General features: G+C 36.8%; 1 protein-coding gene across 2 annotated transcripts in view; it reads right to left on the reverse strand.

The window, feature by feature from the left end:
• The window catches only part of SYCP1 (synaptonemal complex protein 1), a 180,362-nt gene that overhangs the window by 135,988 nt on the left and 31,940 nt on the right, over positions 1-12,434 (reverse strand). For both annotated transcript variants that reach the window (XM_064282384.1, XM_064282383.1), the window contains exons 12-15: positions 11,958-12,052; positions 11,278-11,462; positions 6,968-7,035; positions 2,155-2,216 (exon numbers count right to left, since the gene is read on the reverse strand). In XM_064282384.1, coding sequence (XP_064138454.1) covers positions 2,155-2,216; positions 6,968-7,035; positions 11,278-11,462; positions 11,958-12,052 — 410 coding nt within the window. The remainder of the gene's footprint in view (positions 1-2,154; positions 2,217-6,967; positions 7,036-11,277; positions 11,463-11,957; positions 12,053-12,434) is intronic.

A 12,434-nucleotide genomic window follows, 5' to 3' on the forward strand; every position in this document is an offset into this window, starting at 1 on the left:
TTACGATAAATACAAAATTCCCTTGATAAGATTTACAAGTCCATAAACAGTCAGACTCTTACTACCTAACTCTCTAGCCTCATTTTGCACCACATTCTTCCTTTCACTGCATCGTATACTCACCATACTCCGTTCCACCAAAGGTGCTTTGCATATATTTCCTCTACCTGATGTGTTCTTCACTTCCTTCTTTATTAAATTCCTACTTACTCTCCAGACTTTGGTTCAATCTTTAATTCTTCAAGGAAACCTCAGTAACTAGTTCAAGTCCTTTTATTACAGGCCTCATAGCTCTCATATTACATTTAAATGACTGATTTTATTTAAGAGTGATTATTTGGTATCTATAGGGTCACTATGAGTCAGAATGGGCTCGACGGCACTGGGTTTGGTTTGGTTTTTGGATAGTTACATGAAGGCAGGATAGGCATCCATTTGCCCTTGACTGTATCCCCAGGGCATAGCATAATAGGAACTCAACAAATACTTCTTAAATGAGTAAATATATTATTTATTCCTCACAACCATCCTATGAGATACATATAATTATTTTCCCCATTTCATAGATGGAAAAACTGAGGATAAACTGTCCTATGTCATACAGCTAGCAAGTAAAGAGCTGGGTTCCATTCAAGACATTCTGGTTCTGAGGACCAAAATATTAACTATGGTCCACTGCCATTCAAAAGACCCTGGGTGCAGCAAGCGCCTTAAGATCGGCTGCTAACCAAAAGGTTGACAGTTCAAACCCACCCAGCAGCTCCACAGAAGAAAGTCCTGTCCAACTGCTTCCATAAAGATTATGGCCAAGGAAACCTTATGATTCTTATCTACGACACATGGGATTGCCATGAGTCAGGACCAACTTGAAGACAGCTAACAACAACAACTGCCATTCAAACACAACAAAACCCAAAATCAGTCCTTAACCACATAGGAGTGAATCTTTATTCATTAATTTGACAAATACATACAGAATGCTTACTAAGTGTGAGTCATTGTGCTAAGTACTACGGTTACAGAATAAATAAGACATAGGTTCATAGCTCCCCATGAAACACAGATTCTTTCCACAAATATTATTGAGCACCTACTATCTGCCATCTAGTGTGCTAGGTAAGAGGGAGTTTAAAGGACACATAAATCATTAAATAATTATACCAAAATTACATTAACTTTATTTGTGAAAAGTGCTATAAAGGAAAAGTTCAGGGTGCTATGGTACCAAGCCAGACAGATCTAAACCTAGCCTGCAGTGTTAAGCGAGGTTTCCTAAAGAAATGATATTTAAACTGAGACCTGAAGTGTGCATTACGAAATTTGAAAGCAATGTAAAATAAAATATTATTTACAAGAGTTTGTACAAAAGTAATTCAGTGGAGAAGGGGAAAGTATTTGGAAATTTCCAAGAGATGGAAAGACTGGGAGTTGTAAAATCAGATAGAGATGTGATAAGTAAATACAAAATCAAGTATCCATGGTTATAAACAATATTGTTTTCAACATCAGTGGTTAGCAAACTACAGCCTGCAGGACAAATTCAGCCCACAGCTTCTTTTTGTAGGTCCCTGGGCAAAGAATGTTTTTAACATTTTACAATGTTTAAAAAAAAAAAGAGGAGGAAGAAGAGACTATTTAACAGAAGCCAGAAACCACATATATTCTGTAAAGACTAAAATATTTACAATCCAGTACTTTACAGAAAAAGTTTGCTGACCCTTGCTGTATCAGTTAAACCTCTAATCAATTAACCCTTACCTAACAAATTCATTAAACATGGTTCTATCTGAAACACCAACAAGCATACCGAATATATACCATATATATCTTTTTCAAAATTGCAGCTTTGTAGCTCAAAGGTATCAAAAGCACAACATCCAAAAGTAAATTTATAATCAGCTACATAATACATATATATTTGATCTTGTTTAAAAATGTTCATATAATACAAATACCTTCACTAACACAGTTACCAAGTATAAAAATTGGTACAGATAAGAGTATGGCTTTACTTAAAACTAAATATAAAGTTGTTTATATTTTCACTGAAAATTTTAGCATAACATATACATAACGTGAGAGTCTAAGTCAATGGATTCAATATTATTTTCAAAAGTAACTGCTACATATTAATAAAAGAAACTGTATACTTACCAACATTTTTTTCAGTTCTTCAAGTTCTATTTCTTTGTTATTTTTAAACTTGGTCATCTCTTCTGAAATAAGCAAAGGAACATAAATATGTTAAAAGTTGGATTAAAAGAATAAAAAAAAGAAAAAATAAGAATATCATTTGAAAAGGAAGAATCAAAAGAGATGAATTAATCCAACTAGAGCACCATCGGAAACCCTGTTGGTGTAATGGTTAAGTGCTACAGCTGCTAACCAAAGGGTTGGCAGTTCAAATCCACCAGGTGCTCCTTAGAAACTCTATGGGGCAGTTCTACTCTGTCCTATAGGGTTGCTATCAGTCGGAATCAACTCAACGGCACTGGGTTTGGTTTTTTGTTTTTTTGGAGAGCACCATAAAGCACAGAGGAAGTTCAAATCTATGCAAAAATAATAATGGATAAATATTAATAGTAACATTTCTATAAAGGTAATTCCACAGCCAAATGAGCCCAAAATGCGTGAAGGAAAATTAGCAACGAATCTGTATAAAATATATTTAGCGTTAGGTTATTCAGCACGTGCTTTTGCCTTCAGTTCATCAATATTTAAACATCTGGCCTCTTAATCATCACTCCAAACTAAAGTGATCCTCCTTTCTGAAGCTAACTCTGGATTTCAACATTATGTCTCCTGAGACTTTAGCTGCTATATTACCAATATACATTGATTCTCTGTAACCCATTATTACCCACTGCCGTCGAGTCAATTCCGACTCATAGCGACCCTATAGGACAGAGTAGAACTGCCCCAGAGAGTTTCCAAGGAGGGTCTAATGGATTCAAACTGCCGACCTTTTGGACAGCATCTGTAGCACTTAACCACTACGCCACCAGGGCTTCCCTCCTATTCCCTGTATCTCATTTGAATACAAAGCAAAAAATATGTAATTGATCTTTCTGCCCTTTCCAAGCTACTGTCAAATTCTTACTCTACCTTGCAGACAAATTCCTATTTGTTCCCAACACTATTCTTGATTAGCCCCAATACAGAACTACTGCCTAGCTCCAGAAAAAAGGCATTAGTTAAATTATAATCACAAAGATCACTAATAAATTATGATCGTAAGAGGTGCAATTTTCAGTTCTCATCACTGTGGAGCTTTGTGGCATTTGGTACCATTTTATTACTATTTTTTCCCGTTGCTTTTCAAGGCGTTGCTTTATTCTGATTTTCTGATTCCTCCCTAACCCCTGGTTCCTGTTTCCTTTGCTGACACCCTTCCTTCTTGCCACCCAAAATAATAATGTTTTACAAGGCCTTTCTTTCTATACTACCTTGAATTCAACATTTGGATAATGAATTTAAAAACTTTTCCAGCCCTCACCGTCCACATTTTCTCCTTTTCACATTTTTAACTGCCTACAAAGCTTCCAAATGATGTCCAGCTGTCACCTAAAAACTTATATATATATCTCTGAAATATTAACTTTCCTTACTGTTGAGTTATTAATCACTGGAAATGTAATAGGCTTCCTGAAAATATCTGCTACTTTGTACATTATTAAAAAAAACTTATAATAATTACCCATAACCTTTAAGGAAAAATCAACACAATATGAAATGCCAATGCAGAATCTAAAAGAAAAACTTGACACGTGCAAAGTTTATTTAACCACAAAGTTTCATTTTAGGTAAAGGAAAGTTAATTTTATATAACTCAAGGATTAGTTGAAGACAGCAGACTAAGCATGTATCTTAAGCTCTCACCCCTCTCTCTCACCCTAATCCCATAATTTTAGAAAAATGACACAAAAAATAAACACATCAGAGAACAACAAACAAAAAAAGACTATCATTAACAAACCAGAAAGATGAGGAATCCTTGGGAAGAAAAGCCTGCATTAATTCAATGAAGGCTATGTGGAACAATAAATCCAGGTGACCACATCCCCCTCACCCTGCCCACCTCAGATTCTAGGAATTATAGCCAAAGGGGAATGGTAGTGCCCCAAATAGCTAATGGTCCCTGGGCAAGATAGACATACTTTATAACCAAAAGATAGGCTGCTAAGCCCACTTTCCTTGCAGCACCTCCCATATCTCTCCCATGATCAGAAAAATTAGATTACAGTACACATGTAGATGAAAGAGTAGAAGCATAAGAAAATACTATCAAGGAAGAATGCAAAGTGTAGCCAGGAAACAAAGCAGTAAGAGTGAGGGCTACTGGAGTAAGAAAAAAGGTTATAAAGGAAAGACAGAGGAAGCAGAAGCCTAGTAAATACAATAAGAGATGAGCAAAGATGAAGGCAAATAAGGATAATGTGAAACATGGTGTTACAGATGGAACTGTGTCACCCCAAAATCTGTATTGAAGTCTTGGCCCCTATACCTGTGGATGCAATCCTGTCTGGAAAAATGGTTTTCTTTCTGATGTTAATGAGGTCATACAAGAACAGGTTGGTTTCTAAACCTAATCACTTCTGAGTTATAAAAGGAGCAGGCTAGACAGAGACACACAAGGGGAAGACATCATAAGAAGGAAGACACACGCAAAAATTGCATCTACCAGCCCAGGAACTCTAAGTATTGCCCAAACCAAAACCCACTGCCATCGAGTCGATTCCGACTCACAGCTAAAAGCTGAAATAGACAAAGAAGAACCTCCCCATAGAACCATGCCCTGAATTCAGACGTCTAGCCACCCAAACTATAAAAAAATAAATTTCTGTTCTTTAAAGCCACCCACTTGTGGTATTTTAGGTAACAAAGAAACACAGTTCGATGATTAACCTGACCACTACAGTTTGTGTCCCATTATGTTCCTTATGTTCATCCCCATTAGGCTAAAAGAGTGTACTTGAAACTCAAAAACCAGGAAAGAGAAAATGTGGCCTTGAACTGTTCTAAGTCTGTGGAAATGAAGGGGAAATACTCAAAAGATATTTAAGAACTAAAAAAAAAAAAAAAAATGGGGACTCTTAAATCAATTAGATTTTATGAGTTATATAACCCATTGCCATCAAGTCAATTCTGACTCACATATCAAGAGTTAAAAATGACAGCACTGCATAACCAACGACAAGTAAAGCGTAAGGGAGGAAGAAGAGTACAAAATAACCTCCAAGATTTCTGGTTTTGAGAAGGATACCATTAGCCAAAGACGGAAACAAACTAATGTTGAGTACCTATGTCATTTTTCACGCTACTCTCCTTCATGCAATGTTTGGCATGCCCCATCATCCTCCACAACTGTCCAAAGCCTCGCCAACCCTTAAAGTCTACTTTTAAAATCTACCTCTTCCATGAAGCTTTTACCAACTCTGCAGTTCACAGAGTGGTATCTTTGGTTTCCTCTTTTTATGAGCAATAAGGCACCTCCATCAATTAGAAATCTTTGAGCATTCACCATAAATATGTAAGTATGCAAAAAATACAAATATTTATATACTGTTTCCTATACAACATACTGTGATATTATTATTTATTATAAAATACATGCAAAACATAAAAAATAGAAATAAAAGCTCTGATATTTTCTTCTCTTACCCTAATGGAATTCTTGCTCACTCACTCATTTCAGACACTATAGCTCTACTGGAAATTTGTTCAACCTTTCTCCCATAGTAGCTAGAGATTTCACAAGAGCAAGGTATTTTATTTTTTGTATATGTTTTCACAGCACTTAAGATCATTCTAAGAAACACACATAGTATTATTTCACAGCTCTAAACTTTCTATTCAAACTTCTTATTAACTGATTGCTTTATTATGAAAAATCAATTGTGCATTTGATTTTTAGTATGACAAACAACAGTCACTTAAGTTTAGTATTTTACTGAATTGTTACAAATAAATATTCATTAAATATATCTGGGGGACCAAAATTATTCCTTAGTCACAACATTAACTGAACAATTCTAAAGGAAGTAGAATGCAGTAACTTAAAACCATAATTTACTGCTGGTAGGCGCATTAAAAACTGGATGAGGGCTGCACTTACAATCTTTCTAATATAAAGTAATACAAAGAAAATAAAAATATTTACCATCGAATAGCACAATTTTGGATTCTTACAGGTTAGTCTACAATGGAAAATTCAGCATTGCAAAAGGAAAAGCATAATCGTTCAAAAGTTCAACCAAGCATACTAATGACTTATGGAATGTTTTCAATGCAAACATTTCAGATACCTGGCAAGCAAGCTGAGTTGTAACTTTTTAAATAAACAAGCTAATATTAAAGCTTACAGGAAGTTATAGAGATATTCTGGGAAAACAACTGCTAATTAATGAATTTATAAAAATAATTCTTTTGACTGGAATAATTACAAAAAAATATATTTTGTGCTTTTTAGCTCTCTACATTTCTTACGAAGCTTAGAATTATTAAATTTAGCTAACTAAATGATCATATTCAAAAAATAACCACAGAATTTCACTCTCTTTTGGGCATCAAAGTTGCTGAATACTATTACACATTTTCTATAAACAGTTCATAACACAAACATGGTTAAGCAATGAAATTTCAAAATTCAGTTATAAAATATAACAGTTATTTCTCACTAAGGCCCTGAATCCTAAATAAGGAAAATACACTAGAAACATCTCTTAGGCTCCTTTACACTTCTAGATATCTATGAACTGCATAATGAAACTGAATAGTCTTTCTTTAGATTTAAGTTTTTTATTTTTGAAAAATCAAACAAGTTATCGAATAATCACTATTGGCAAATGGGGTTGCTAAGTCGGAAACAGACCGGACAGCACCAACAACAGTAACAATTCTGAAATATTGTTTATTTTTATAATTAGCTAATATTATCGAAGTACACATGCTGTTGTCTAAATCTTACCCAGTTCAGCTGACTTCTTCTGAAGCTCCATGGTAAGTATTTTCACGTGATCTTCATTTTTTTCCAGTCTTATATTATGTTGAAACATAAAATATCCCATTAGTCAGAATTCATCTAGTAACTAAAATTAGTACAATTTAGCAACCAATACATTTTAGCATAGATTCATCCAATTAATTATTAAACACTGACTACCTACTCTGTGCTGGACAGTGTGGTATTTTAAAATAATATGTTACAAAAATAAATACATAATTATATATTAGTTACATCCACATAAAACCTTAAAGCTTATAGTCACAATTTTGTCTCTTAGCTATTGATAATAAATAAATGCATTCTAGACCTCTGAAAGAGACTGAATATATAACTACTATTATACTGAATTCTGCCTTAGGAACAACATAAATATGAGTACCTGTGTTAGTCACTTAATTTTCCTGACTTTGTTTCCTTGTCTATAAAAATTGAGGTAACTGAGAAAGAGAACATATAAAGTTGCTTACAATTTTAAAGTTTAAAAATCACCAGGACAGGCCAATCGGAATATATAAGATTAGCGCAACTAGCTTTTCTTACTTCACAATACACAAGTAGTGAAGAAGAATGCTACAAGGCCCAGGCCACGATGTCAAAAAGAAGCTTATTCATCTTCCTTCGAGAGAGAACTACCAGATTTAATTAGTCCTGATGCTAATGGAGCAAAAATAAAATAAAGCTATTTTTATAGCTTTATAAGAATATTTCCTTAATATAAAAAAAAATTTTTTTTTTTTTTAATATACAGTAGTGGAAAATACAGCAAGTCTTTAACACTCAAGTCTCAGAAAAACAGCTACTTAGGTGAAATGCAAATAAGTTTATTTTCTGTACGGTTAGTTATTTTCATGAATTCATTCATGCATTCCTTCAATAAAGATGTTTGAGCACCTACTCTACAACAGGCTAACAGCTAAATACAGAAATCGGAAAATGGTTACATATAGCCCAGGAAATTAATTCTATGAAGCTAATAATAATCACCACCACGTATCTATCAGTCATACTGTTGTGGCTTGCATGTTGCTGTGATATTAGAAGCTATTCTACCACTATTTCAAATACCAGCAGTGTCACCCATGGTGGACAGGTTTCAGTGGAGCTTCCAGGCTAGAATAGACCAGAAGAGAAAGAAAGTCCTGGTAACCTGTTATGAATTGTGTCCCCAAAAAATATACATCAACTTGCCTAGGCCATGCTTCACTATATTGTGCGGTTGTCCCCCATTTTGTGATCTAATGTAATTATCCTATGTGTTGTAAATCCTAACCTCTATGATGTTAATGAGGCTGGATTAGAAGCAATTGTGTTAATGAGGCAGGACACAATCTACAGGATTAGGCTGTATCTTCGGTCAATCTCTTTTGAGATATGAAAAAGAGAAGCGAGCAAAGAAGAGAAGGACCTCACTACCAAGACACATGGAGATTTCCAAGGAACGCCAGGCCCACAGATGTTGAAAGGAGACAAGGACATTTCCCTAGAGCCAACAGATAGAGAAAGCATACCCCTAGAGCTGGCACCCTGAATTCAGATTTTTAGCCTCCAAAACTGTGAACGAATAAATTTCTGTTTATTAAAGCCATCCACTTGTGGTATTTCTGTTATAGCAGCACTAGATAATTAAAACAAAATTTGGTACCAGGAGTGGGGTGCTGCTCTAATGGATATCTAAAATGTGGAAGTGGTTTTAAAACTGTGAATGGGCAGAGGCTGGAAGAGTTTTAAGACGCCTAACAATAAAAGCCTAGATTGCCTTGAAGAGACTGTTGATGGAATTATGACATCCATCAACGACAATTCAGGTGAGGGCTCAGAAGGAAGGAGAGCTGTAACACCAGAGATGGTGCAGACGGTAAGAAACAGCAGCAGAGAAACTGCAGCAGCAGAACCAGGAGACTGGCAGCTGACCCAAAGAGCAAGAGTGCTGAGTGCCTTTGAGCAGGTGGTTTCCTGGCAGAGTAGGGTACTTCCAGGCCCCTGTTAGTGGAGCTAGGCTTACTGACCCATGGAGCGAGAGAGTTGGGCGCCTTCAAGCCAAGGCTTACTGAAGGAGTGGGACGCCTCTGGACACTTACTGGTAGCTAAAGAGCTTTCTAACATTTGCCTGAGCAGGGCAGAGGCTGGGCCGGTCCAAGAGGCCCGAGGGACCAAGAGGCCAAAGAACCAGGAAACAGAAGAGACAAGGAGTAAGGAAATCAGAGCTGCCTCAATCTCAAAGGGGGGGGCCATGACCTCTAGGGTCTCAAGGGGTGGAATCACAGCCTGCTGAGTTTCAAAGGATGGAGCCATGGCTTCCCAGGCTTCAAAGAGTCAGCCTTCACCAACTCAGTTCTGTTCATGAGCCAGGGGTATAAGGCCAAATCTGCTGCCCAAGCTCAGAGGACAGGACTGCCACGCCCAAGGGGCAGAAGAACAAGACCTGTTTAGGATGAGGGGATAGGGTCACCACTCAAACAGACTAGGAGAGTGGAGCTCCTCAAATCTGAGGCAGCAGAGTTGCCACCCCAGTGGGCCTGGAAGGTAATGCTGAAGCCCAGGGCCGAGGTGCCTCTACCTGGAATCTAGAGAGTATAGCTAACACCCAGACTCTGGAGAGGAGGGCCATTGCCTAAATGGTCTCAGAGAGCAGAGGATTATTTTCAATCTTAAGAGCTAATGTAATGTGTTCTGCTGGATTTTGGACCTACTTGGTACCTGTTATCCTTCTTTCCCTCTAATTTCTCCTATTTGTAACAGAAATATCTTCCCTGTGCCTGTTCCACCATTGTACTTTGGAAGCAGATAACTTGTATCCTAGATTTCACACAAGAAGAGGAATTTTCCATAGGGCAGAGTTTGCACTTAGAGCTGATATAAGACGTTTGGGATGACATGACAGGGTGAATGTGTTTTACATATGGCAAGGACATGAATTTTGGGGGGCCAATGGATGGAGTGTATGGATTGAATTATGTCCTCCCCAAATTGTGTCAACTTGACTAGACCATGATTCCCAATATTGTGTGGTTGCCCCTCATTGATCTGATGTAATTATCCTGTGTGCTATAAATCCTAACCTCTATGACGTTAATGAGGCAGGATTAGATGCAGTTATGTTAATGAGGGAGGACATAATCTATAGGATTAGTTTGTATCTGAATCAATCTCTCTTGAGATATAAAAAACAGAAGCAAGCTGAGAGGAGAGGAACCTTCTTCCACCAAGAAAGAAGAGCCAGGGGCATCGTTTGGACCCAGGGTCCTTGCACTGAGAAACTCCTAGACACAGGGGAAGACTGATGCTAAGACCTTCCCCTAGAGCTAACAGAGACAGAAAGCCTTCCCCAGAGCTGGCGTCCTGAATTCAGACTGCCAGTCTCCTAGACTGTGAAAGAATAAATTTGTTTGTTAAAGCCATCCACTTCTGGTATTTCTGTTATAGTAGTACCAGATAACTAAGACACCTACGTTACAGAATAAGCCAATAAAAACCTTATGGATCGCAAAAGGACACTGCCCTACTCGCTTGCTTTGGACACATCACAAGGAGGGAGTGATCAATCATGGAGGAGAACATAATGTTTAGTAAAGCAGATGGCCAGCAAGAGCAAAGGAGGCTCTCAGTGAGATGGATTGGCATGATAGCTGCAATGACGGACTCCAACAAGCAAGCAATCACGAGGGTGATACAAGACTGGGTAGCATTTTGTTCTGTTGTACGTAATACTGCCATGAGTCAGCATCAACTCAACAGCAATTATCTATCCATCTATCTAATAAAAATCTACAGTTTAATTAAATACCTCATATCACTGTATCAGCATTTATGAGCCTGTCTATATAGCCTGATTCTAGGCAAAGCATACATGGGACCTGTCTTAGAGAATAAACCAAAACCAATTGCAGTAGAGTGATTCTGATTCATGGCAACCCATGTCTGTCAGGGAACTGTGTTCCATAGGGTTTTCAATGGTTGATTTTTCAGAAGCATATCACCAGGCTTCTCTTCTGAGGACACACTCTGAATGGACTCCAACCTCCAACTTTTTGGTTAGCAGTCAAACTCATTAACCATTAACCCAGGGACTCTCTGTTAGAGAATACCTGCTTTTAAGCCCTCTCCTAGCATACCTGCCTACCCAATACAAACTTTTTAAAAGTATTCCCACCATATATATAAAAAAGAAACTTAAAGTTGTAGGAATTACAAGTCAGTTGACAACGAATAGAAGATGATACTGAATATCAGAAGTCAATTATCTTTTCCAACTATATAGTAAATATTTTTACCTTTGCTGTTCCGTGGTCAATAACTGTTCCAAGTTGCAGATAGTAGTTTTAAGTTCAGTAAGCACAAATGAATGAGCAGCTTTAGCATTACTGAATTCTTCCATTTGAGCTTCTTTTTCTCCAGTGAGCTGATAGATTGTTTTGGTTGCAATCTGTAAATCTTCCTCCAAAACCTTTTGAGTACTCTAAATGAAATAAAGTATGAAACAAAAGCACTGATGATCCAAAACCCTAAAGAAAAAAAACCTGAATTCATCCACTTCTGTAAATTTGCTGTCCTTCACTCCAACTCCCACCCAATCAATCTGGAATGCCCACCTACTGCTTTTATTTCAACTGACCATTCCTCCAAAGCCCACACATAGTCCAATCTTGTCCATAGAGAGAGTCTTCCTGGCCAATCCAACCCACAGTGTTCTTTCAGTTCTTAGAACTATTACAGTTCTTCAATCCCTGCATCATCCTGTTGGTACCCAGCATACTCCTGTATTTTAATTATACTTTTGGATATGTGTTTATTCAACGTCATTAATTAAACTGTAAGCATTTTATAGACTGGGATTTTGTCTCCTCTATTTGAAGCTCTAGGTGCTCAAACATCGTATTAGTATTCAATAAATATCTGCTGACTGACTGATACTGTGAGACTTATTACACACTAATTAGTTTTTATATCATACCACACTTCTTTGCAAAGATATTTTAATATCTTCTAGTTCTGACGTCAAACAATCCTGTTTCTCATTTGATTCTTTTAAGCTTTCATTCTGTGATTCTAAAAAGAAAAGTTACAGATAAGGTAGTGCTTAATAGAAAATACATACCAAGAGAACAAATCCTTATTCACACAATTACTATTTTTCACCCATTAGATACTCCAAAATGAGGAAGAATCATGCAAATATAGATATACTGATAATTGGTCATGATCAATCTTTATTGCTTTTCAAGACTGTTATCTCCCAATTACCCTGGAATGAACACATAAGGATTTTTCAGTGCAGCATTTTTTATAATAGCAAAACATTAGAAACATCCAACAGGAGATATATTAAAATACAGTGGTACAAGCTTATGTTAGTATAACATGTAGCCACTGGTAATGATGATATAGACCTTATTTACTGATTGCAAATTCGGATAGTCATAAAATATTA

This window comes from Loxodonta africana, chromosome 3 (genome assembly GCF_030014295.1).
Source record: "Loxodonta africana isolate mLoxAfr1 chromosome 3, mLoxAfr1.hap2, whole genome shotgun sequence".
NCBI lineage: Eukaryota > Metazoa > Chordata > Mammalia > Proboscidea > Elephantidae > Loxodonta > Loxodonta africana.